The 27614-nt window shown below is 37.9% G+C and overlaps 2 protein-coding genes across 7 annotated transcripts; one reads left to right on the forward strand and one right to left on the reverse strand.

Moving 5' to 3' along the window:
• The first annotated feature begins 49 nt into the window (after nt 1–49).
• Nucleotides 50–27393, forward strand: Syx6 (Syntaxin 6). 6 transcript variants are annotated; one of them, XM_073990090.1, is made up of 8 exons: nt 61–274; nt 398–555; nt 3228–3916; nt 5010–5206; nt 5312–5472; nt 10428–11010; nt 11074–11168; nt 26360–27393. In XM_073990090.1, exons 4-8 carry the CDS (start codon nt 5172–5174, stop codon nt 26434–26436), a joined length of 951 nt encoding a protein of 316 aa, XP_073846191.1. In that variant the 5' UTR covers nt 61–274; nt 398–555; nt 3228–3916; nt 5010–5171; the 3' UTR covers nt 26437–27393. The 6 variants fall into 6 exon arrangements, with proteins under 6 accessions (XP_073846193.1, XP_073846194.1, XP_073846191.1 ...); XM_073990088.1 differs by lacking the exon at nt 3228–3916 and having other exon boundaries at nt 398–566; XM_073990091.1 differs by lacking the exons at nt 61–274; nt 398–555 and having other exon boundaries at nt 2547–3916.
• Nucleotides 11781–18626, reverse strand: Rpp20 (ribonuclease P protein subunit p20). Its single transcript, XM_073990094.1, has one exon. The coding sequence runs from the start codon at nt 18559–18561 to the stop codon at nt 18166–18168; it is 396 nt and encodes a 131-aa protein (XP_073846195.1). The 5' UTR covers nt 18562–18626; the 3' UTR covers nt 11781–18165.
• Nucleotides 27394–27614: the final 221 nt, after the last annotated feature.

Here is a 27614-nt window from a genome sequence, read left to right on the forward strand (position 1 = left end):
TAACCAGTCATTTCCCTACCTGTAAAAAAATCTTTCATCTGGTAACACCACAGCTAAAACAAATCAGCTGATACTCACAGAACACAAATAAACAAGTTGAACTTCTTGGTCAAATAAATTAGCGCAAACTCCATACTAAATATTAATAATATTTAAAATACGAAACATTAATAATAAAATTAATAAAATAAAAGTGAAAAGAATAAATCAACAGATAAACAATTGTCAAATAAACGGAAACGAAGTGGAGATATCCGCTTGAAAGTGAAAACAGGTAAATAACTTTAACTTCTACAGTATTGTTATTGCAATATTGTCAGTATTGGTGATTGTAATACATGTAATACACATTTTAGTTAATAAATTTATAATTTCCATTCTCTTATTATTTATATAGAACATTGTGTATAAAAAGGGGGATGGTCGCTGCTTGTTTTTCTTTCAATGAGCTGTAACATTTGGGGGCAGAAAATTATTATATTGTATATTAGGGGTACTCTAGTCTTATTGAGTGATTGGATCTGAGGTTGTTTCATCACTTGCATCTTTACGTTGGTTCGTAAGAGGTTAATTGTGAAGCAAAACTAACAAATTCAACGATTTCTAAATAATTTAATTTAATTTAATTTTATTTGACAAACACAGTTACCTAGCCCATAGGGCCATGAGCGGTTCCAAAAACAGCTATACAATAATATGGATTTTATGGCAAAAAGTTATTTATGGAGTTCGTCAAATATGGACTTTAATTTCTAAACAAACTATTACATTTAGATGCAATACGGAGACCAATAAAATTTGTTGGCATCTGCTTTTAGAATTCCTTCCGATTTGCCAAATAACCTGGGGAGTTGCTAAGAAAATGATAATGAAAAAGATTTTCCAATAGAAAATGGCTGACCAACACATAGGATTCAAGGAGCCAAACATATTTTGTCACTAGTCTGGGAAGTTTGCAGGGTGGCTATGCTTTTGCACCCATCTGATAATGTTTGCATAGAAAGATGCCAAACCTTACAAGAACACAGATTAGACCACTCGAGGGTCCTACTCTTATCAAGTCTGCGGTAGATTTAGAATAAAAGAATGTCTTAAGGCCTCGACACATAAGAAGCATGGCATTCTTGCTGGAGTCATATCTGATAAAAGACATTGCACCACGGTGGCATGGCATTATTGCTTAAGTCATATCCGGTAAATGACTAAAGACCAAGTTCGACCTAATAAAAAGATTTCAGTATCACATATGAATTAGGTCGAACTTGGTCTTTAGTCATTTACCGGATATGACTTAAGCAATAATGCCATCCCACCGTGGTGCAATGGTATGCACACCCGCCTTGCACGCTTAAGGTCGTGGGTTCGATTCCCCGGCCAAGCAACATCAAACAATTTTCAACGGTGGCAAAACATTACTGAGGGCATGGCACAATTACCAAGGTAGTGGCATCGTAAAATTTTGAATATGTTATGTCAAAACTTTCTTTATGTTGTTGGGGAAATTACAACAAAAATAATTTTTTTATAAAGGGATTTGACTTTTCATGTTCGATCAGCTGGTGTGATACCACTACCTGGTAGTTCTGCCATGACTGAGGGGTAATGTTGGCGACATTTCCTGAAGGCCTGGTTGCCTTGCTTTCCTGCTTCATTTCTGACATAATAAAAATAAAAGAATAAGGGCGAAACCTATAGCTCTGCGTATTGCGTGTGCGTTCAAAAATACAAAAACAAAATACATGTATTTGTTGTTGTTTTCAATTTGAAATACATGTATTTTGTTTTTGTATTTTTGAACGCACACGCAACACGCAGAGCTATAGGTAGGTTTCGCCCTAAAGAAGGCCGAACAAATTTCGAACTGGGTTGCCTTTTTCTTTTTTATACCCTCCACCATAGGATGGGGGTATATTAAGTTTGTCACTACGTTTGTAACTACTCGAAATAATCATTGTAGACCCCACAAAGTATATATATTCTTGATCAGCGTGCAATTCTACATCGATATAGCCATGTCCGTCCGTCTGTCTGTCCGTCTGTGGAAATCACTCTAGCGTCCGAACGGATTGACGTAGGTTGATGAAATTTTGGGAAAATATGTTATATTTACGTAGGACTTTTGGTATTGAAAGCGGGCTATGTAGGTCCACGCTTTCGTATAGCCCCCATACAAAATGACGCGTGACGCGTCGTCGTTTTAAGGAACTTTTAAGATATTTGGCCCATTTTACCACCGAATTGGTTGTAATTTGGTGCTTTGTGTCTCCAGAGGCTAAAAAATATTCCTACCAAAGTTGGGTTATATAGGTCCACGTTTTGGTATAGCCCCCATATAAGGCCCAATATAAAGTACGCGTCATTTTAATATATTTTGAATATATTAGACCCATTTGACCACAGAATTGGTTGTAATTTGGTATTTTGTGTCTTTAGAGGCCAGAAAACATTCCTACTAAAGTTGGGTTATATAGGTCCACGTTTTGGTATAGCCCCCACATAAGGCCCCTTATAAAGTACGCGTCATTTTAATATATTTTGAATGTATTAGACCCATTTGACCAAAGAATCGGTTGTAATTTTGTATTTTGTGTTTCCAGAGGCTAAGAAACATTTCTACCATAAAATGAAATTATATAGGTCCACGTGTTGATATAGCCCCCATAATACAATATCTCCCGATTTTCGATATTTTGAACGTTTTAGCCGCATTATCACACCGAGATGGCTGAAATTTGGTATTTAGTCTTCTTTAGGCGTATAAAACTTTCCCCCAGAAATTTGTAGGTATAGGTCCACGCCATCATATAGCCCCCATAGAACGGTACCTTCCGAATTTCGGAATTTTGAAAGTTGTGGCCACATTAATCCACCGAAATGGCTGAAATTTGTGGTGGAGGGTATAAAAAGTTCGGCCCGACCGAACTTAACGCTTTTCTTACTTGTTATTCTTTTATCAGAAGCAAGCAAGGCAACTTCTCTAAAAGTGGTGTCTTAAGACACGCCGTTCGGACTCGGCGAAAAACAGTAGGTCCCATATCATTGAGCTAATATGAATCGGGGTGCACTCATTGATATGAGAGAAGTCTCCCTTGTCCCATCTGGGATGTTTGTGGAACAATTATTATTATAATAATGCCATGCTTCTTATGTGTCGAGGACTTTAGAGTTATTAAAATCTATTGTAATTTTGTGTTGGCAATGAACCAAATATCCATTCTAAACGGAAGACCACATCCTACTTTGCCTGAAGAAGTTTAACCTGAAACGGTAAATACAGTTACGGGTGACTGCAGAATCATTTCTATGTCTTGCAAATGGGAAAGGTATGAATCTTCTGGCTACTTCAGGCTAAGCGAAGATGGAGAAGAAACAGACAATCGAACACTTATTATGTCGTTGTCCAATGCTCACGACAAAAAGACAGCCGTCTGCCAAACTGAATAAACAAACCTGCTTCTCCTTGCCATGGGTCTGAGATGGCTGCAACATGAAGAAATGGCCACACCACGATGTACGACAAATACTTCCTATCTATAGGATGAGCACAATACAATAAGATCAAAAATATGAAAAAATTTCTCTCGTCTAAGGCCGCCAATATTTGAGATGCTCCCAATTCACCGATCGTTGACAAGGTATGCTGTGGTAGTGTTGGAAGAATATTAAAACCAGTCATCTGTCATATCATTCATTGTCCCTCCACACAATACCATTGGTTCATCTTTATGAGGAGTTCAAGATCTTGCTTTGGATCTTGCAACCAACATATTTTATGTGCCACAACACAAACGAAAGAGAGAGGTATCGGGAGAAAGACAGGAAAGAATGTATTTTCGTTTGTAAAAAACTGATTTCTGTAGAGAACTGATCGTCGAAGATGGAGTGGAACGTTTTTCGAATATACATCAATATCAAGGTAATTTGATGTGAACTGGATTCTTTTGGGATCTGAATGAAAATTCCCCGTGAGTTTTATCTTTTCGCCGTTTCAACTTTTTGGAGAAAGTGAGAAAACTCACGGGGAACAACAATTATTGGTTTTAAAAATTGCACAGACTTGTTCTTTATATTCTGCTTTGTTTATCTTGGACAATATCTTGGGAGTAATTCTTAGAAGCGTTCAAAAAAGATGAACCCTTTTGCAGCAAATACAAATACATATTTTTATTAAACGCCAAACAAAAACATTACACCCACGACTAGACGAAATATATTACCTGTGCGTTTCTTAATGTACTACACCCACTTACATACATATGTTTGTACATATTTTCGTTACCTACAAACCTTACTTAGGAAGAGAATAATTGCAATATGTGGAAAATAATATAAACATGTGTTTTTACAAGGAAAAATGTGCCCTTTTTAATGACTAATACCACTAAACCTAACTATTAAAAACGAAACTTATTGGGTATGAACACCCCTATTGTTTCTCCCTTGGTGGCAGAGTGTCTATTTTTAAAAAGGAAACGAAACACACAGTTATTTTGACAGCCAATATGGAAGGAAGATACATCAACAACGGTATTTTTAGTTTGCGAGAACAACGGAAAGAGTGAACACATACAATGGAAAAAAATAATTAAAAATTCTCGGAAGAAAGAGCAAGCAACGGAAATAATTTAACAGTAATAATATCTAAAAATATTTGCAAAGTATATTTTTCAATTGAAATTAATTAAACATATGAAAACAAAAGTGAAGTGAAAATAAAAATTAAATCAAGAAAATTTTCCAACTAAAGAAATTTTGCAACCCTCCCCAAGTTAAGAAAATAATTTGGACAAACTCAAAAGAGATTCCAATTATTATTCCCCGCTTGTGCATAGTTTCTCCCCACTTACTCCCCACACAATAAAAATGCTCCATGGAGAAATAAAAACAAGAGTTCAAATTGAGTTCAAAAAATAACTGAGGGTTGTTTCTCTCTTGTGAATGGTGGTCGGAAATAGCAACAGCAACAACCCCCTTTTAAATTTTTTGACATAACCGTTACTCCACAAAAGTGCACACACATACACCAACCGAAAAGTGAAAACAAAATAACAGTAAAAGGAAAATCATCCATGAGGAAGAGAAAATCTTGCAAATTTTTTAAAACTAACGAAAAGTTAAAAAACTTTCAACAAATTCAACCAATTTCAAACGAAAATATTTAAAATTTGGTCATGTCGTTGGAGGATCCTTTCTTTGTGGTTAAAGAGTGTGTATTGTGTTCCAAAAGTATTTTAAAAATGTAAAATGTAAATGTCGTTTTTAAATTTAATTTTTCTCTCTTCTCTTCTTCCTTGGATTTGATTTATTATAGCGAGGTTTTCAAAGCTTTAAATAAAACCCGTGGCCTGTATTTACGTTGGCGTGAATTGGGTGAAAATTGCAACAGTGCGGAAGCTGAATGGACCACAAATGAGTTAAGGAATTCATTGCGTAGCATTGAATGGGATTTGGAAGACTTGGAAGATACAATCAATATCCTTTTCAATTTAAACAATAGAACGACGACGAGTTGGTCATAAATCACAAACCACTGCAATGAATAGGGGGCTGGCCTAAAAAAAAAAAACTACGATGTGTGTGGGTTCTAAATGATGCCATTACAATTTTTTGGCAACTTAAAATTTTTGTGAAAAATCAATGTTGACAAATGTTGTACGTTGTCGCCGTTTTTGATAAACGCAAACGAGCATTTAGACAAATACCTACCTATGTGACACAACACAACTTGTTTTCCGCTTTTCATTTTCTGTTTTGATCTCAGGTTTCGCCAAGTGCTAATTTTAAACTACAAATTATGACAGGGTTTTAAATTACATTCTAAACGTTTGTTTTGTTTTTGTTCTTGGAGACAAGGGGGCATGACCTCAGAGTTATTTTTTTCTTCTATATAAACGACGACATCTCTTCCCTCCGGTCATTGAAATTGAATTTTTATTTTTTATTATTTTAAATTGACAGAATATTGCTGCCCAGACTTTAATTTGTGATAAATTAGGTTATGGATGCGCAGCCACCAAAAACAGTGGCTACATCCCCCGGACCTTTAGTCTATTGTTTTGCTCCTGGATAGATTTTGAAGATGATGAGAAGGATTTTGTTTTTGAATGTTAAAAAGAAGAAGTTTTCAGGATGGTTAATAATGGAACAGAAGAGAATAAGAAGGAAAGAAGGCAGTTAGATGTACTTGCCAAGGTATAGTGAGTTTTGGCAAATTTAAACAGGACAATGGAATATATGTCTGCATCACCAAATAGTCTACAGCTAATATCATCCCATCTTGAGATCTAATCCTACAGTGACCCGTAATGAGTCCCACTGTGATTTGGAGATCACAGACCAGATTGCTTTGTATATGCTACATCCCTAAGACATCTGCGGTGCGCCTTGTCAAGGTGGCTGTTACGAAGTTTCCCGATGTAGTAGCATATCTGTGACCCAAAAGAATAATCAATTGTTAGATCGATTGACTTATAGTCCGGTCAAAATAGACATTGAAATAGCAAAAATTCCCACAAAGCTGAATTTTGGTGGAGAGCTAGGGTTTGCCATTAGAAGCAACGTCCTAAAAGTCCCCATCGATCCCATGTGTGCAAAACAAGTTATTCGGGGTCAAAGGTCAAAATATAAGGGTTTTTAGGTTTTCGGATTTATTTTTTGAAAACGGTTGATCGAATCAGAAAGTGACTAAAGTAAATATTGTAGACAGAAAAATTATCTACAAGTTTGACCCTTATAATTTTTTTCTTAGAAGGAACCATTCTTGAGATATAGCTGTTCTAAAAAATATATGACTTTTATGCACTTATAAGGGAAATGTGCACATATTCAGACGAACCGGCTAAAATAAGCGAAGTAATCGGGTCTGTCCCCCCAAAAAATATATATGTTCTTGAAGAGCGAAATTATAGCTATCTTCTAAAAAAAAATCCAACAAAATCGGGGTGTGTTTAGTAGAGTTATTCAATGTTAGAGTCATTTTATGCAAAAATAGCCCATTTAACCCACATGTATAATCGAAGGCCCAACGGGAACGACCCCAACGAAAACTCTCGGATTTTTTTCACGTTTTGTCCGAAGGTAGGGTTTGTTGCGCTGATTACGGAAATGTGTAATTTTCAACGGTTGCGGATCCGGTTCGCCGGTTATTAGACCCGAAGGGCCAAATTTAAAAACCGGGTTAGACCCGGTTCTACTGAACCGATTACTGCAAACTGGATATCGTTTGAAAACTTACGGAAGTATCTAACACATAGTGTCTTTACTTTAACCGGTTCGCCTCATAATGTACTTACGCGGCTAATTTTTTATTTGACCTTTAGATCGAGATATCTCGAAAATGGTAAGTCTTTTTTAAGAATCATAAAGACCAATCTTGTAGACAATTATTGAATCTACAACTTTTACTTTAGCGGGTTTTTGCTAAGTATTACCGTTTTTGAGAAAAACTAAAAAAACTGAATAATGCCTCCAAAAATGACCTTTGACCCCGAATAACTTGTTTTGCACACATGGGATCGATGGGGACTTTTAGGACGTTGCTTCTAATGACCAACCCTAGCTCTCCACCAAAATTCAGCTTTATGGGAATTTTTGCTATTTCACCCTTATACGCATGTCTATTTTGACCGGACTATTAGAGCAGCCACAGGATTGTTCGTCTGCTAATTCATTTTCCATTTCATTACAGGACTCTTCTGTAATCAAGGATAGCTCGCGAATTTATGGTCCATGACATGGGAGCATTCAGGGACGCTTGATTATATACGTTCATATATACACCTTTTTCAGATGTAATTCCTAACATTTTATTTGTAATTCGAGAATTTCCAAGCATTTCAATTGTAATTCGAATTATCCCATTTTTAATTAGAATCTATCCATTTGTCCATTTGTAAAATGAATTATTCCATTTGTAATTCAAATGATTCTATTTACAATTCGAATTGTTCCATTTCCAATTCGAATTATTTTATTTGTAATTCAATTTGTTTTATTTGTAATTCGAACAATGCAATCATTTTTGTTTTGAATTACAAATGGAATATTTCGAATTACAAATGGAATAATTCGAATTACAAATAGAATAATTCGAATTACAAATAGAATAATTCGAATAACAAATAACATTATTGGAATTACAAATAAAATTATTCGAATTACAAATAGAATATTTCGAATTACAACAACTTTTTCAGATGTAAATCGAAACATTTTAGTTGTAATTCGTGGTTGTGAAGAGGATGAGGTCGTCTGCGGAACAACCTCCTTCTGCGAAGAAGTCTACGTTGTCACAGCCGGTCGGCATCCGTCGGCATCGTTTGCTTCGGTGACGAGGAAGGCTAGTGAGAGGATCACTAATGAAAAGGTTAAAGACTCTTCATCAAGTGCTTCTTCTCTGAAGCCTTGTACGACTGAAAAGGCGAGTAAGGATACCGCGGAACATAGTGCTCTGCATACTCCATGCTCATCTGATTCCCTGCTCGTCCGCGAAGGTGAGAATGGAAGCCAACAGCTCTACAGACTCCTTGTTCGTCAAACCCGAAGCAGGATGTCATCGCTGCTCGACGGATTGTCCCGGGTGAGATCCGGCTGGCAACCATAGACAGGGCTGATTCCAATGGGCGTATCAGTGACTGTCATTGGTTGCTAGTTGAGGGTCGTCTTCGGGACATCCTCATCTCGGACGTGGTTGAACAGGCAAATGTGCGGCTGAGCCAGTCTTCTCTTTACAAGGGAGTCAAGATAATTAGCTGTGAAAAACAAGGAATCGGCAGATTTCCTTGTTAAAACAGTTAATGACATTGGTTCTCTCTGGGAAGGTAGCAATCTGGCGGTTGTACCTTTGTCTGAGATACCATGTGGGATGATAACCTCCGTATGGGTCCCTCCTCCTTCAATGGAGCTAGGACGAATAATGAAGTTGGTTGAGAAGCAGAACTTCAGTCTTCAGATGGGAAATTGGAGGAGAAGAACGGCGGACTGGTTATAAAATTCGCCACGGACAAGTCCGGAGAGGACATTCTAAGGAGGGGTGCTTAACTTTGGATTAGGACGATTATGTTTTCGAATCCCACCAAAGCACCAGTAAGTAGGAAGCGGCAAAAGCTTAGATTTGTGCAGATAAACCTGCATCATTGCAAAGCTGCTGCTGCTGCTGAACTACTGAAAAACCTCTCGACTCAAGACATCGTTATCGCCCTAGTCCATGAACCTTATTTATATAAAAATAAGGTGAGTCAGCTTAGCGGCAAGAACTATTCTGTTTTCGCGGCCTCAAATGGGGACAAGTAGAGGTGATATAACCACGGTACGGATGGAAGAAGGTCGGAGCAATCCCTTAGTTTTGTCTTCGATTTACCTGCCTTACGAAGACCCCCGAACCACCAGGCAAGGCCATTCAGGATGTAGTGGATGAACTATGGAGCATAGGCTGGGTCGTCCTTGGATGTGATGCCAATGCCCACCACTTACACTGGGGAAGCAGAGATAATTCCTTGGCGTCAATCTCTACATCTCCTACACTCACCATCATCTCTATCCTATCATCCTCATCTCATCAAGCTACATCAACACTCTATCATCTCCTTCATCTTTAATCATCTCAACAACACTCCTCCATCATCTATAAATCATCATCTCCATCATCTTTAAATAGCCTACACAGGATAAACACAATGGACCAACGGTCTCCGAGTGAAGCAGACACCTATTCTAATAGAGGGCTGCGCATCTTTAAACCTAACCTTTAAACATTTCATTTGTAATTCGAGAAATCTAGTTCTAATTCGAATTATTCCATTTGTAATTCAAGTTATTCCGTTTGTATTTCGAATTATTCTATTTATATTTCGAATTATTCTATTTGTAATTCGAAATATTTAATTTTTAATTCGAATTATTTCATTTGTAATTCGAATTATTCCATTTGTATATCGAAGCATTTTATTTTATTTGTAAGTTTATATGAGTGTTTGTTTGATTTTCGTACTAGACTCTGGCACCAGTGCCTTATTCCATCTTAGATCCACCTGTATATAATGATAGAACGTCGAATATAGAGAGTTTGGAGAGGTATCAACATTTAACTACGTCCATATCGTTGTATGGCTAGAACAATTCGTGATTCATACTACGTCGATATTCAAAAATTTGTTCTCAAATTCTTGGTGTACTATCTTAACTACTTCTGAATTTAATTATGCCCCTGATCCCTATAACTGCTCTGGTAGTATCCATGGTACAATCATTATTACTGCGATTAATTTAAAATTTATAAAAAATTTAAATAAAGAAACGATCAGATTTATTCATTGACCCCCACCACAACGACAACAATGTTCTTCATTTAATCTACAACAAAATTTCCAATTTGTTCATGGTTTCTCTCCTTAACCATTTAGATTATCTTATTTTCTTTCATCCTATACGTATAGTTGAAAAGAATCCCAGTAAATTTCGTATCGATAATAGAGAATTATCCAGTCGCCGGCACTTTATCGACAACACTCGCGATGAAGTCAAACAGATGAAAGAGAAGATGAGCCTTAATCGCTCTCGTGACAGGGATATAACAGCACATCAACCATTACTACAACAGCAACAGCAACAAGAGCACGAACATAATATTGAAAACGATCGAAATTCAACGAATTACAGTTATCATCATCAGCAGAGCAGTAACAACAGTGATCGTGCCCATTTGGTCGATTGTCCATCCGCACATTCCCTATTGAACGGTGGTAGCAGTAGTGTTGGTGCAGTTGTAGCCGGTACAATGGCAGCGGTACGACATAGCGGAGCTAAATACTCCAAATTGGAGAATACAATAGATAGTCCGGGTCATTATAATTCGCTGGATAGTCCATCGCATCGGTTTGTTGGAGAAACGGTGTCGGTGCAGCAGCGCATGATACAGGGGCAGGATGAACAATTGGATATGATAAGTGATTCGATAGGAACTTTAAAGACTGTATCACGTCAAATAGGCGTTGAATTGGATGAGCAGGCAGTGTAAGTTTTTGTGTGCAAATTAATATGTTAAGAGGGAATTGTAAAATTGATATCTGTTTACAGAATGTTGGATGACTTTGGCAATGAATTTGAAACTACAGACTCCAAATTGGATTCGACTATGAAGAAAATGGCTAAAGTTTTACATATGAATAATGGTAAGTATATGAATCACAAAAAAAAAATGTTCTAGTAATGGGTTGAGAATACTTTCAAATCTTGAATAACTGAAATTATGGTTATCCTAAAACAGAATGTTGCTTCTTGACAGTTAGAAGGTAAAGCATTTTCATTCATTGTTGTCTTATTAGGACAAAGGTCATTATTTATGAAAGTTTTTAAGTGATTGAATTAATTGAGCTATCATGACCCAAGGAGTTTGTATTGAAAAAGTGATATCTAGCGAAATGTCGCACACCCAACGTTTCCCTGGTGGCTATTCAGCTCATCAGGCATTTCAGATGTGATCGGGTAGAATTTCTATTTATACGAACATTATTGCAAATTTGCAGATATGAAGTATTTTTGAATCCTTTTTCTATCAATACATACACATATACAATAGAAGACTATTTTCCTTCATGAATTGTAATGTCTTCCAATTCAGAAGATTGAGAGATTGGCAGTGGCTTAGAACGCTAATGCTTGGTTTACATATCGTCGGTGTCATGCATAAGTGTTCCATACGCCATTTTTGACATTTTGAGATAATGGTACCTGATTAGATTTTAAACCATGCTCTTTCAGATTTTTTAATTGGATTTCTTCTATGTTCTATAGTTATTGAGATATACTTAGCTGGCCCATTACAGAACGTTTGTTCTATAGGCCGAACTAAGAAGAGATCTCCATTCCTCTCTATTTGTTGCTTCGCACTCTGGAATACCGCGCCTTTTCATCTCATCATCCACTTGTTTGCGCCATCTATTCCTTGGCCTGCCAATTCTGCGTACACCGCCAAGCGGTCCGTATTTATACGCCTTTTTAGCGGTTTCATCATCGCTCATTCTTATGATATGGCCTAGCCAACGCAATCACTGCATCTCGATACGTTTAAAAATATTGATGTCGTTGTATAGCAGATACAGCTCGTGGTTCATGCGACGTCGATATTCACCGTCAACGCAGATTGGTCCGTAGATCTTTCGAAGAATTTTTCTCTCAAACACACCAAGCACTGCCATGTCTGCTTGCGCAAGTACCCAAGCTTCGGAGCCATACATCAGCACGGGTAGTATCAGTGTTTTGTAGAGCGTTATTTTTGTTTGACGAGATGTAGCTTTGTTTTTAAACTGCTTACTTAAACCAAAGTAGCATCTGTTGGCCAATACAATTCTTCTTTTTATGTCACAACTGATGTCGTTTGTTGTGTTTACGGAGGTGCCGAGGTAGACGATGTCTTTTACTACCTCAATATTATAGGAACCAACTTCCACAGTCGGTCCGAGCTCAATGGACGCATTGCGCGTCGGCACCTTCAACTTGATCTTCTCACCGTTTACCGCCAGACCCACTTTAGCAGATTCTCCTTCGACCTTTATAAAGGTATCAGTTACTTCTTTTACTGATCGGCCCATGATGTCTATATCATCAGCATAAGCAAATAACATGTGACTATTGGTGTAGATTGTGCCACTTCTTTTGACGTTTGCCTCTCGTATAACCTTTTCCAGCAGGATGTTGAAGAGATCACACGAAAGGCTGTCTACTTGTCTGAAACCTTTTTTGGTACCAAACTCTTCGGAGAGGTTCTTTCCTATTTTAACTGAGGACCTCGTGTCAGTTAAAGTCATTTTACAAAGCCGGATGAGCTTTGCGGGGATACCAAATTCAGACATGGCTTGGAATACCTTTGAACGCAGCGGGCTGTCGAAGGCTGCTTTATAATCGACAAAAAGGTGGTAGGTGTCGATCTGCATCTCTTGGGTCTTCACCAGGATTTGCCGCAGGGTAAATATCTGGTCAATGGTGGACTTGCCAGGTCTAAAGCCTCATTGGTATGGTCCAATTATCTCGTTGACCATAGGCTTTAGTCGTTCGCACAATATCCCTGACGCGATCTTGTAGGCAATAGGGAGTAGTCGTATGCCCCTATAGTTAGAGCATACAGTCTTATCTCCCTTCTTGTGGACGGGGCACAGGATACTCAGGTTCCAATCGTCGGGTACTCGTTCTTCCAGCCAGATGGTGCTAACTAGCTGATGAATACACCTTATCAGCGTGTCGCCTCCGGTTTTGAACAGCTCAGCTGGTAAGCCATCGGCTCCTGCTGCCTTATTATTCTTCAGCCTATTTATTGCTGCCTTTACGTCATCTTGGCTGGGCGGAATACATTCAATACCATCTTCTGGGATTGGGACTTTGGTATCTTCGTCGTCTTCGCTGCTATTGGATACCAACAGATTTGAAAAATGTTCTTTCCATATCCTGAGTACACTATCTGTATCAGTTACCAAATTACCTTGCTGGTCTCTACAGGAGGATGTGCCTGTACCAAAGCCATCAGTTTGATTCTTGACTCTTTGGTAGAATTTTCGGACTTCTTTCTGGCTCCTGTACATCTCGATTTTTTCACACTCCCGCTTTTCCATCTCTTTCTTTTTCCTGCGGAAAAGACGTTTCTCCTCTCTCCTTTTCTCCCTGTATCTCGTGCGCTACGCGTTGCTACGGATTGTAAAGTAGCCCTGTATGCCGCATTTTTCTCTTCGGTGGCAGGACGACACTCCTGATCATACCATGGATTCCTTGGTGGAGGTCTCTGGTATCCAAGTATGGATTTTGCGGCTGTTTGCATGGAGTGGGCAATGCTTTGCCATTGCGCTGATATGTTATCGGGATGAGGAGTGCTTTCATTAAGCAATTGGGCTAGTTGAGTGGAATATGCTGTGGCTATCTGTTGTGATTGCAGCTTACCGATGTCTAACTTTCGTGTTGTATCTGTTCGTACTTTGTTTGCTACGTCTAAGCGGGTGCGTACCTTTTGCTGCAACAAGGTAGTGGTCCGAATCAATGTTTGCGCCTCGGAACGATCGTACATCCAACACGCTCGATGAATGTCTTCCATCTATCACAACATGATCAATTTGGTTTCTTGTTTTCTGATCTGGAGACAGCCAGGTGCCCTTATGAATATCGAGATGATTTAGTCTGGTACTGCTAACTACCATGTTTTTTGCAGCTGCAAAGTCTATCAGCCTCATACCATTGTCAGATGTTTCACTATGGAGACTGGATTTCCCGACTGTTGGGCCAAAGATATTCTCCTTTCCAATTTTGGCATAAATAAATAAAATCGCTTAGAATGATTTTAATGTCATGGGCAGGGCAACGGTCATATGTTTCTTCTAAGCGCTCGTAAAATATATCTTTGGTCTGTTCGTCCTTTTCTTCAGTGGGAGCATGAGCGCAAATAAAGCTGATGTTAAAGAATTTAGCTTTTATTCGAATTGTAGCAAGTCTTTCATTCACTGGGGTGAAGCTGGATACCAGATGTTTTAGTCTCCGACTAACTACGAATCCACAACCAAACTCATGCTTTACGCCATGGCAGCTATAATACAGTGCGTCACCTTTAGGTGTTGTTGTGACGCCTTTCCCAATCCATCGTATTTCCTGTATGGCAGTAATATCGGTCTTGAACTTTTCAAGTACGTCTGCCAATGCGAAGACTGCACCTTCTCTATAAAGGGTGCGAACATTCCAGGTGCAGATCATGGTCCTTAAAACGTTTGCGGGGTTCGTCAACTTTAGAGGGGTTTGTTTTTCTTTTCTTTCGTTTTTTCATAGTAGGCTGTTTTTTCTAGGGGAGGGTTACTAACCCGACGCCCAAACCCAAGTTTTTAACGTTCTTATGGGTGAACGCGCGGCACATGTTAGCTCACTACCTTTAACGGGTGTTAAAGGCAGTTCCCCAGGTGACACCGCGGGGAGGTCAGTGTCCACTTGGGATGAAAGAGGGACCAAGATAAATCCTGGGCTTTGCCATGTTAAAACCGGTCGGGACCGTTGCTTGGTATCTTCCATCCCCTACGTCACCCTAGTTATTGAGATATCCAAATGTCAATATGTTTCATATTCGCTTTGTGAAGCAGAAAATTCTGTATTTTTGTTCCATATCCATAAAGCCTGGCGTATGGAACAAAACAACTTTGAACTTTATTGTTTCAAATCAATGCCGTGTGGCGTATGGAACAAAAAGAGACAAAAACGAATTGTTCCGCACAAAAAATCATGGCGTATGGAACAAATTGTGGCGTATGGAACAAATTGTTTTAAAGGACTGGGCTTAAAACTGAAGAATAATAGTTTTTAAATCGAAATATTTTTGAATAATGTAATTTTATATGAAAACCGAAATTTCTTTTCGCTTAAGATAGCGCATCCTATAAAAATTTTCATCGTTTTAAGACAAGATTTTGATTTAAGCCCACAAAAATACACGCATATACGTTCATTCGTCTTGAAGTTAGCGTAGACACCGACTACAAAAATGGTATTTTGATAAAAACGCGTTTAAAGTTTATTAGAAATGCAAAAATCAGTTCCGATCGAAATGTTTACCTCATATTCTACGCTACTTCCAGATATTTCAAATAAATAAATGTTAAGGAGACCTATAATAATAGTCCTTAATGTATTTATTTGCTCATATAAATGTTTCATTTGAAGCCGTGAATTTTCAACCTCCCACGGCAGCGGGTTCTTTCGTACCACATTGACCCGGAACAACAGCGTAGACACCGACTACAAACCAATGTTCCGGCCAGCGGCTGCCACCTCAGTGTGTACATGTTCTTATTTGTTTCGTTTTTCTGTATTGGGAGCAGCATATCCCGGAATGCCTGCTCCGAATTCTATTGGTCCGAGCCGGGACGGAGGAAAACCCAGGACCAATATATCTGTGCTCAGTTTGTCACATCCGCATTTTCACCCACATCCAACCTTCGGTAAGATGCAATAGATGTGAGGAGTGGGTGCATCTAAGGGGTTGCTCTGGACTAGTCCACGTGAGGGACTACGACAGGGACTGCATGTTGCTGCATGCTGTGTGAACACAGTCCCCAGTGAGTCGTCGTCGGACTACGAAACTCCCCCGCAGCCTTTAACTCCAGCCGTTGTTGTCCCAATCCCCGAAAATGCAGCCTTTTTGCAATTGAATTGCAATGGACTCCGGGGTAAGATCGAGGAGATAGTAGATTTTATGAGTCGGAAGAACATCAAGGTCGCGGCGGTGCAGGAAACCAAGTTGAACAACAACCACAGCTTAGAGCATTGTGGTGGTCACAATGTTCTGAGGAAAGATCGCACCAGAAGTGGAGGTGGGGGATTGGCTTTCCCATTGCACCAGTCTGTCCAATACAGACCTATCTCGCATGAGCCTGTCTCTAATGACCCGTACATGGAATGTATAGGGGTAGCAGCCAGGTGTGGAGCTGCCGAGATAGAGTTGCTAAGGTCATAATCGTCTGGTCCTGGGGGATTTTAATGCGCATCATAAGATGTGGCATTCGGCCCTCGGAAACGACCAGAGAGGTACAGCGCTGGCTGAGCAGATTGATTGGTCTACGTTTTGCACGGTCAATGAGGACGCCCCTACCAGAATTAGAGGAGAGTGTCACAATTCGCCTGACATAACCATCGTGTCACCTGGTCTGACAAATGACGTTACCTGGCAACCCGTCATTTCCTTTGGATCAGACCATCTACCCATAATTGTCTCCATTAGCAGACCACCCAACTTCATCACCTCTGAACGCCGCACGTTCGTCAATCATAAAAAAGCTGATTGGCCGAGTTTCAGAGAGTTCACCAATCACCGCTTCAGAGAATTGCCCAATCCTTCTGATGTTCGGGTAGCGGAAAGGACGTTCCGGGACATCATCACTGCTGCAGCCGCTCGCCATATCCCTGCTGGTCGAATACCCGAAGTAAGACCAAATTTCCCAGCAGAGGCGACGGGATTAGCAAATGAGCGTGATGCGCTCCGTCGTATCAACCCCAATGACCCCAGAGTCAGGGAGCTGACACTGGAAGTTAACAGGCTGGTCGGCGAGCATAAGCGGAACAAATGGTTAAATCATCTGAAGAGCTGCAACATTGGAGCCGGTATAGGTGAATTGTGGGCAACGGTTAGGTCACTCTCGAACCCTGGAAGAAGGGAAGACAGGACCACCTCAGTCACGTTTGGCGACGTTACGTTGACAGACCAGAAGAGGTGCGCAAGTAATTTCAATCGACAGTTTGTCGAGCATCCCGAGAGTGACAGGGCGAAGAGAAGAGTATTACGTCGCATCAGATCTCTTCCTGCCGAGGATGAACCACCACAATTTACAATGGATGATGTTGCCAATGCCATCAGGAACGCTAAATCATCCAAAGCGTTGGGCCCTGATGGAATCTCCATGGTAATGTTGAAGCAGCTGGATGAGCCGGGAGTCGAGTATCTCACCAAAGTCTTCAACTTGTCGCTAGCCACCCTCGTGGTTCCCGAAGTTTGGAAAATGGGCAGGGTGGTCCCACTACGAAAGCCAGGCAAGGATGCCAGCAAAAGTGAATCGTACAGACCGATTTCGCTTTTGTCGCCCGTAGCAAAGACACTTGAGGCCTTGCTACTCCCCAGTATCAGAAATATCTATCAAGTTGCCGATCATCAACATGGATTCCGTAAGCAGCACAGCACGACAACAGCGCTGCACGCCATTACCACATATATCTGTAAAGGACTCAACCAAAGACGGCCGTGCGATAGAACAATGATGGTGGCGCTTGACTTATCAAAAGCTTTTGATACAGTCAGACATTCCACGCTGTTTGAGGACATTGAGCAGACAACCCTCCGGCCAAGCTTGAAACGTTGGATAGTCAACTATATGTGTGGATGATGTAAAGCCTTGCGCTTGTTTTCAGAATCCAAGTACATTCGTAACAATACAATTATGCAAAAGTATGCATTGCATATATCAACGCAAAACAATGGACTAAATATGGTAAACCAGTCTACTATATTCTTTCCAATAGTGCCAGATATCCGAAATGCAAGAGTTATTGTGAAAACAAGTAGTCCACAGAGATTAACCATTATTTCGAATTCTGTTAGGCCAAGCCACAATTTAAACATATTTAGCTTGAAAGTATTTAAGTATCTTTAACTTTTATTCACAAAACGGAGTCGATATCGTATGTACTATTTCTAGCAATTTTTATATGAACGGCAGAGTTATTCCTTTTTTGAATTGATACGTCTTCGTCATCACATAGTGGGTGAAATTCATCTATGAGATTTATGGTTGATGTGTTTATGGCATATGTTAAAGTATCATTCGAATTGTTCACCAAATCCAGTGCCAAGTTAAGACCTCTGTTGATTGCGTTGCCTAAACAATGTAAGTATATTTCTTTTAAACCCGAATCCAAAAGATTTTTGCAGTACTTCTGTTGAGCTCTGAAATTAGATTTTGTAGTTATATATATGTCGTTTTGCCTTTTTCGGGGTTTAGGCGGAGGCTTTTTCTTTTGCTGGAAGATTTTTCGATTCGGCTTTACTTTGTCCATTATATATGTATTTTCTTCACACCAAAACTTCCAAGCAGAGGTGGAAGCAAGTCGATTACTAGTCGGCGGCGCGTCGCCGCTGATCTTTTTTTAAGAGTTTAGCCGCCGTCGATTACATCGAACTAGAGTTGTATAGTTCATGAACGAACTAGTTCAATTGAAGGATTCATTGAATAGAGCGTATGAACTAGATCAGTCGATATAGTTCATTATAGTTCACTGAACTACAATCAGTCGGCGACCGTACGATAAACGAACGAACGATTCACAATCTAGTTCAACACGTCGTTCACATATACATAAAGTTACGCCGTCGTCAGTGTTAAGTGATGCCTTCGTAATGTTTGGTTTACATTCGGCGTCTTTTCGTGATTTCGAAGGCGTTTCGTGATTTCGCGCGGAATCATGCAAAATTTATCATGATTTCGCATACAAAAATGAAATCATCTTATTTCGTGATTTCAGCGAAATCAACATCGAAATCACAGTACACATGATATACAACCTTGCTTTTGCCTTAAAAAGTACCAAAAGTTGCAACACTTTTCACGTATCACAATAAACAAGGTAGATGTGCGAATTGCTGGAACAAAATATGTTAATATCAAAATTTGTAAACAACGTGAAAAAATATTAAATTACATTGTTACAATGCTCTTTTTCATTGTGTTCCCGTACTTTTTTTAATGGTAATGTTAGAAAATAGACCGAATTGTCAAAAATTGCTTCCCCATACAAATTTCTTAAAAAATACGGGAACGAAAAAATGACGGAAATTGCAAAAACTCCAGCAAAAATGCCAAAATCAGCGTATCAGCCATCGTGTTCAGATTCCAAAAACATGCTGCTAGTTTTTACTTGGCCAAATTTTTATAGCAGAAAACAGGAGAAGAGGCTTTTATTCAAAATCAAGTGCAAGTCTTGCTAGATTTCGGAGTAATGGAACGCATTTCTAGCACTAAACGGGGAAAATACTGCAAGTAGTAATATTTTGCAGTTTCTGAACACAACTTTTATGTATCAAAATTTATTATTATAATGTCTCAACGATAACATCATTTTTTAGTTTTTAATTTCTTAGTATTATAAACAATTAATACGATATATAGATAATTTTACAATCATTTTCGAAATGATGCAGTAAAGTTCTATATTGTCGTAAATTTTTGATGATTAATTCAATTTACAACAACTTTTTTTCGAAAATTCATGTTCGATCAGCTGCGCATTTGCATCTACCTTGATTATTGTGATATGCTTAAAATCAACAAAAAAATAAGTGTAAACACCGGGGTGTATTTCAGGATTTCGTGAAATCCAGTGGATTTTAGAGCGCAAGTGTAAACTTGGCATAATGTTATGAATTTATTTACGTTTTGAATCAAGGTACAATGAATAGCTGTTCGAAAATGAAGATTTCTTCAAAAACACAACAAATTCCACATATTTCCATATTGAATGTGCCTTGTTCTGGATAGAAAAAGAAAAATAAAAAGAAACACACACGCAAAAAGCTTTTTCGCATTGACAGTTTCTACACACACACAACATAAGATTTTTGCTATTGTTTGTTTCTATTTGGTGTATGTATGCGTTTGATTGAACGGTTAGTCCGTGTTTAGACACACAAATTTCTCGGAAAAGTAAATTCAGTTTTTAGGCAATAGGGGGTAGGAAAGGGTATTGAGGAGCTCTTTCCACTCCGCTCTCTCCCAAAAAACTCAATTTACTTTCCAGAGAAATTTGTTTGTCTAAACACAGACTTATGATCCGAATGAATGAACTGGATAGTGAACTATGAACTAGATTACTGAACTAGTTCAGTTAAAAGAGCTGAGCTATTGAACTAGATCTTTCAAATGAACTAGATTGTACAACTCTACAATCTAGTTCAACACGTCGTTCACATATACATAAAGTTACGCCGTCGTCAGTGTTAAGTGATGCCTTCGTAATGTTATGAGTTTGTTTACGTTTTGAATCAAGGTACAATGAATAGCTGTTCGAAAATGAAGATTTCTTCAAAAACACAACAAATTCCACATATTTCCATATTGAATGTGCCTTGTTCTGGATAGAAAAAAAATAAAAAGAAACACACACGCAAAAAGCTTTTTCGCATTGACAGTTTCTACACACACAACATAAGATTTTTGCTATTGTTTGTTTCTATTTGGTGTATGTATGCGTTTGATTGAACGGTTAGTCCGTGTTTAGACCAAATGTGTTCTTCTTTGACACGGCGGTGCCGATGATTTTCGGCAATTTACACACACACGACCCGAATGCACGGAAAGAGCGTACAAAAGAGAACAAATGTTTTGATTTGTTATTGTTTTATAGCTTGCGTGAATACAAACTTACTAACACACTGTTATAAGTTGCCGATATTTTGAATTTTCTCCGTTCTCTTTTTGATCATGTCTGGTTTAGACACACAAATTTCTCGGAAAAGTAAATTCAGTTTTTAGGCAATAGGGGATAGGAAAGGGTATTGAGGAGCTCTTTCCACTCCGCTCTCTCCCAAAAAACTCAATTTACTTTCCAGAGAAATTTGTTTGTCTAAACACAGACTTATGATCCGAATGAATGAACTGGATAGTGAACTATGAACTAGATTACTGAACTAGTTCAGTTAAAAGAGCTGAGCTATTGAACTAGATCTTTCAAATGAACTAGATTGTACAACTCTACATCGAACGGACAATATGGCATCGTTTCGTCAAGCACATGGTACAATTAAGAAGGTAGATGCCTCAGCCCAGCTGATCGAATCTAAAACGTCAAAAAACTAGGAATTCGCCATGAAAAATCAAAACAAAAAACCATATGATTCGGTAAGTAAGAGATAGCATGTGTTCACTTTATAGACAAACACAAGCGATAAAAAGAGACAACAAGAGATCATTTGGCGAAAATTTTGACATTTTACATCACAAAAAAAGTTGCTTTGTTGTAGCAATTCGCCGATGTTTCTACCTTTTTAATTGTAACATGGTCAAGCAAATCAAGCAAAATTTACCATGATTTATAGTAGGGTTACACTAGAGGTTTTTGCCGGGTTAACCCACTTCGAATGGAATTATTTGACGTTTGCGCTATGGAATTGACATTTTAAATCCAAACCCACTGGGTTAATCCGGTTAAGTGTAACAACAACAACAAGAAATCTGTTTTTGTTTGTAATGGTAGTGTCAACGGTAAACGTAAACAAGATAAGGAAATGCCTATAAATTATTGGAATTTAAAAAAACTAATATTTTTCACATTTGATTGAATATTTTGGAAAACATGAATGAAAACTCGTTAGATGTTCAATTTGAATGTTTCCATATCATTCCACTAAATGCATAATTTCTCGCAAAAAGACGAATTCTTGCAAAAATGTTTGGGGTCGCTGATAATTCATCGAAAAAAGAGAAGCTGCTTCAAACTTGTTTTTGAAATCAAAATAGCACACGTAGCACAATACCACACATATTAACAAATATTGTACCGCCTCTATAAGCGGTGCTTTAATGTGCGGCACGTCGTTCGGACTTGGAGGAGGTTACATGTCAATGATATAAAGAAGACATTATTGGATATAGTTTTTTTCTGAATGATATACTGCTGCTCCCTAACATTGTTCTACCCTGATCAACATGGTAAAAACAAATTAAATTAACTTTGTTACATTGTTAAATTTCCTTTGTCTTCCCGTACTTTTTAATGTTAATTTAGAAAAAGAAGGGCGAATTGTCGGATATTGCTTTCCCATACAAATTTTTTGTTCAAAAATTACGGGAACGAAAAATGGCAGAAATGTCAAACTCAGCTCAGCCATTCAGATGCCAGCAAAATGCTACTACATGGTACAAATACACAGGTAGCCGCATCGGCAATTGTTGGCAACATAAGATGTCAAAAATTGACATGAATTCAATGCAATTGACACATTATGTTACCATCAGCTGGCATGATAATGCTACCTGTATTATTGTACCATGTGCTACTACTCGGTAAATTTTGTATAGCAGAAAATAGGAGAGCGAATTGTAATTCAACGCCATTTTTTTTGTTTAAAGTGAAATGCAGGTCTTGCTAATTTTCGGAGTATGGGAACGCATTTCTAGGAGAAGATAGTGTTATTCAGCGCCATTTTTTCGCATCAAGTTGTAATCCTCTTGATTCACGTATTCCCGTCCCGAATCTCGTTCAGAACCACAACTGAGCGCCATTTTTGTATAAAGAGAAGTGCGAGTTTATCTAGATTTCGAAATACGGGAGTGCATTTATAGCACTAAACGGAAAAAATTGTGCAAGTAGTTCTATTTTGCAGGTTCTGGAACACAACATTACCAATCAAAATTTCTAATTATGATGTTTCAACGATAAAATAATTTTTTATTTGTTCATTTGTTAGTAATTAGGATCTATTATTTTCGCATATACACATTTTTGGGATGGTAGTAGTTTAGGTTTGGGGATGTGTAGTCAATATATATATTGACTACGCCACTCGGAGACCTTTCGGTCCATTGTGATCATCCATAAATCAGAAAGAAGAGGTTCAGAATTTCCTGAAAAGACAAAATAAGAGAAAAGAGAGAAAAGTAAAGAAAAGAGGGTGGGGTTGGGGAAAGTAATAATAAATGGAAATTATTAAAGATGAAGATGTAATAAAGAAAGGAGGATGGTTTATTTGGTGATGGTAGAAAACTGTCAGAGAACTAGTTACGCTTATGGGTCGCGCTGCAATAGTCCATGTCATCATCCTGCCATTTACCGACAAAAGCTCGGATGTTGCAATGACCGGTAATGACTCCCGTCAATACCCTGATTTCTGATTTGCTCAAATTTAAGAGTGAAGTTGTTCTGTTTTTTGATAGAGTCGGCCAAATGGCCCTTGACACGTTGCACCTTGGTTCATTATGCCATAGTTCCGAAAAAGGTGACTTATGGGTGGTTTGATTGAGTCAGTGATTGCTAGACTTGTTGATTGTGATCCATGTCTTGCCAGTTCATCTGCCTTCTCGTTTCCCACAATGTCACAGTATCCCGGCACCCAGCAGAGTCGGACAGCGTTTGTGAGGTTCGTCAAAGCAGTTCTACACTCAAGAACGGCCTCAGACTTGATGTTGGAGGAATTGATGGCTTTAAGAGCCGTCAGCCGGTTCAAAGATCTCTGCATCCAGACTTTTTATCAACTCTGCAGCCATTTTGATCGCGAAGATTTCTGCTTGGAAAACATTACAGTCGCTGTTCAACCTATATGAGTATTCGAGACAAAGCTTTTCGCAATAGACGCCAGCTCCGGTACCTTCTTCCATCTTGGAACCGTCTGTGTAGAAAGCCAGACCGTCCAGAGGAGGGTTACTACGGATCCCGTCATCTCTACTAGGGATAACGACCTCAAAATCTTCAAATCTTTGGATTAGTGATAAGTAGTCGCTGAATTTCCCCTGCAGATTTAAGCTACGATTTGGTCCTAGCTCCCGAAGAATGCATGCATGTCCATCGGTGCTGTCACGCCAACGATTCAATTCATGTAGCCTTAGGGCACTACGTGCTGCTTGAGCTTTGATGCTAAGTCTCATGGGCAAGAGGTTCAACATCGCATTTAGAGCTGCTTGTGGTGTTGTTCTAAAAGCTCCAGTTATCAGGATCGAGGCTGCCCTATGCACCTTGTCTATGTTGCCGGAGTTCGATTTATGTCGAAGCGCATGCCACCAGACAAGACATCCGTAGGATAAGATGGGTCTCACAACAGTATTGTCCCCAGCTTTTCCCAATCGAATTCTTACATGAATAAAGTGCAATCGTTCGTTCCTCGACGTTCCACTTCCATCTCAATTGAGAATCCAGGATTGTACCTAGGTATTTGGCCTCAGGAGATAGATGTAATTGCACTCCATCCAATGTTGGGGCACGAAGTCGCCAAGCTTACGTTTTCTGGTGAACAGTACCAGTTCTGTTTTCGTTGGATTTACACCAAGGCCATTTGCGGTGGCCCAACGGTACAGCTTTGATAAGGCTCTTTGCATAAGCTCCGATATTGTGGACAAGAATTTGCCAGTTTTTAGTATAACCACATCATCCGCGTATGCGACAACCTTGATGCCCTGATTGTCGAATTCAGCCAAAATATTCACCCTTATTACGGTTGGCGTAGTCGTAGACGTTCAAGTGACGTAGACGTTGTCGTAGGCGTAGACGTTGGCGTAGTCGTAAGATACATTTTTATATGATGAAAAATTATATACAACGACATTTTCTGTCTTTTATAGCATTTTATATCCTTAAAAAATCGAAAGAAATACATTTGCAATTCCCAGAACGCATTTCTTGGTTTAAATACAACATTTATTTTTTTTTGATACGACAAATCGGTATTACGTATGGCGTAAGACGACAAATTGATATTACGTATGGCGTTGAAATACGAGGAAAGAGTCGTGACCGATTTTGTAAACGACAGCATATAAAAATAAAAACAAATTAATTTCAAAAGAATTTTTTGGCAATGATTATTAAAATATATTGGAAAATAACTATAATAAATACAAATATTACTACTTTGATTCATTTGCATAAGATAAATTTCGTGTATTTATCAGATGACAAACTTTCTATTGAAAATCTGTTAGAGTCCTCATATAACGATTGATGCAATGTAAATTTCTTAGTTCTTGCTCAAAAGATGATTTCAAACAAATAGTTTTACAATTAAAAAATATATATTTTTTAAATTTTGTATGGGAAAAAATTGTCGTTGTCGTAAATGTTACGTGGTACCAAAAAATATCCCTACGACAACGACTACGCCAACCACCACAAAAACGTCTACGCCAAACACCTTTTTTGATTGTAAAAACTATAGGGTTAGTTTTTCTTCTGAATTAAAAGTTTAAAAATGATCTACTAATAATTCTAATTATGTTTGGTACAAAACGAATTCTTTAAAAATTGAAATTTTTGCTTTTTTGTTCAAAAACGTACATAATACCAATTAGACGTTACGACACGTCAGCTAGCAATTTTGGATACGACAACGCCAACCGTAATAAGGGCGATTGTTTATCACAAGTAGCCACAGCAGCGGTGAGAGTACACCTCCCTGGGGGGTACCTCTGGTTACTGTCTTCCTTATTGTCAACTCCCCAATACTGGAATTAATGATCCTGCTCTCCAGCATATCAGGGTTTCCGGGGTGTTGACCGCTCTAAGCGAGAGATGAATGGACTCAAGTTTTACGTTGTTAAAGGCCCCTTCTATATCCAAGAAAGCCGCCAAGGTAAAGTTTAAATTCTCCATATTTCTCTCAATAAAACCCACGACCTCATGAAGAGCGGTTTCCTAGAAACAAACAGGTCCTGAAGATCTCCTCCAGAATTAGGTATATCTGCGGTGCGGCAAAATGAATCATCGCAGGAATTATATTTTTAAAGACAAATTAAATTTACAACTACTTTTTTTTTGAAAATTCAGGTTCGATCAGCTGCACATATACATCTACCTTGATTATTGTGATATGTTTGAAATCAACAAAAATAAGTATAAATAAAGGGCTGTAGTTCAGGATTTCGTGAAATCCAGTGGATTTCGGAGCATGATTATAAACCAGTTGTAGGACATTGTCTGTTTGTTGGATAGGACCCATAACATTGAGCTAATATGAATTTAGGTGTACTTATTTTTATGAAAGAAGTCTCCCATTTCCTGCTTGGACACAGTTATTATAGAAAGTCTCCCATTCCAACCTAATCTCCAGTTCTAACCTACTTCATACTAATCAACTTTTTAAATATCTTTACAGATAAACGTCAATGGGCTGCAATTTTGATATTATCAGCGCTTTTATTGATTGTGATAATTTTATTTATAATTTTGTAAATCATTTCAATATTTTTATTACAGTTTTATGTTTTCCTTTTTAATTTGCCAAAATATTATTCTTTTAAAGAAATTCCACAGTTGATAGCCAACAATGATTCTTAGTTCTAATGAAATGGATGTATATTTTTATTAAGCATTTTATTTAGTTCAAATAACTAAAAGATTTACCATCACCTTACCGTGGCAATAGTTTCTATATAAATTCTATATAAATGAAAATAAAAACCAAATAATGAAAAATTATGCAACACAAAAATAAACAAATTAATATATTTTTAAATTAGTTTAGTTTTATTTAAACGCAGATACATGCCATTAGAAAGAATTTACTTAGTTAGTTTTGTTTTGCAAATAAAAAATTAAAATTTAAATAAAAATAAGAACCTATAAAACAAAGTCCATCTTTTCGTTGGTTTCCTCAATAGAAATGAAAAAGAAAATAAGCATCATGTACAATGTAGGAACTAACTTGGAACAAAACATACATAAACTTATCTATGGAAAATGGTGATTGTTGCAATGGAAAATCTCAAGCAAAGAATTATAATACCAAATAACAAAAGTGGATAAATAATTACCTTATTAAACACACACGACGTATATATCAAAATGTCCCCTCTAATTAAAAAAAATTTTTCAAATATATTGCATTCATATTTATCAAAAGAAAAACAAACACTGATTCCCAAAAGAAAGATTAAAAAAAGAAAATTTGAAACTATAATCACAAAAATATATACATTCATATATAGATTTTATTTTGTTAATTTGATGATGATCGTCTACCACTTAAATAAATTTAATAAAGGAAACAAAGCAAAAGAAGAACTAGTATAAATATATTTAAGAAACGAATGTAATTTAAAAAACAACAAAATGACACATATATTATTAGAATTGTGTATAAACAACTAATTTGGTTTGAAAAGAAATATATACATATATTAAAAGACATATAAATACGTTTTATTTATTTATCATTTACTCATGTTATTATTAGACATCGGATTTTTTCATATTTTCGAAAATTATAATGCAAATAATTCGTTTTTTTAGAATAGGAGCTGGAGCTTTGAAAGTATTATTGATTATTTTCAATGTCATCGAATTACTATCATTGGATCCATGGGCGTAGCCAGGAATGCCTTTTGGTCGTTCTAGGGGGGGAGGGGGTG

This window comes from Musca autumnalis, unplaced genomic scaffold, assembly GCF_047663935.1.
Source record: "Musca autumnalis isolate F117 unplaced genomic scaffold, ASM4766393v1 scaffold_5, whole genome shotgun sequence".
NCBI lineage: Eukaryota > Metazoa > Arthropoda > Insecta > Diptera > Muscidae > Musca > Musca autumnalis.

Bases quoted from the DNA above. Each gene is read 5' to 3' on its own strand.
- Syx6 (XM_073990088.1), top strand. From the start codon at position 5,172: ATGTCGTTGGAGGATCCTTTCTTTGTGGTTAAAGA. The intron at 5,473-10,427 runs ATATCCTTTTCA...TTCATCCTATAC, and splicing joins AGACTTGGAAGATACAATCA to GTATAGTTGAAAAGAATCCC. The intron at 11,011-11,073 runs GTAAGTTTTTGT...ATCTGTTTACAG, and splicing joins GAATTGGATGAGCAGGCAGT to AATGTTGGATGACTTTGGCA.
- Rpp20 (XM_073990094.1), bottom strand. From the start codon at position 18,561: ATGGACAAAGTAAAGCCGAATCGAAAAATCTTCCAGCAAAAGAAAAAG.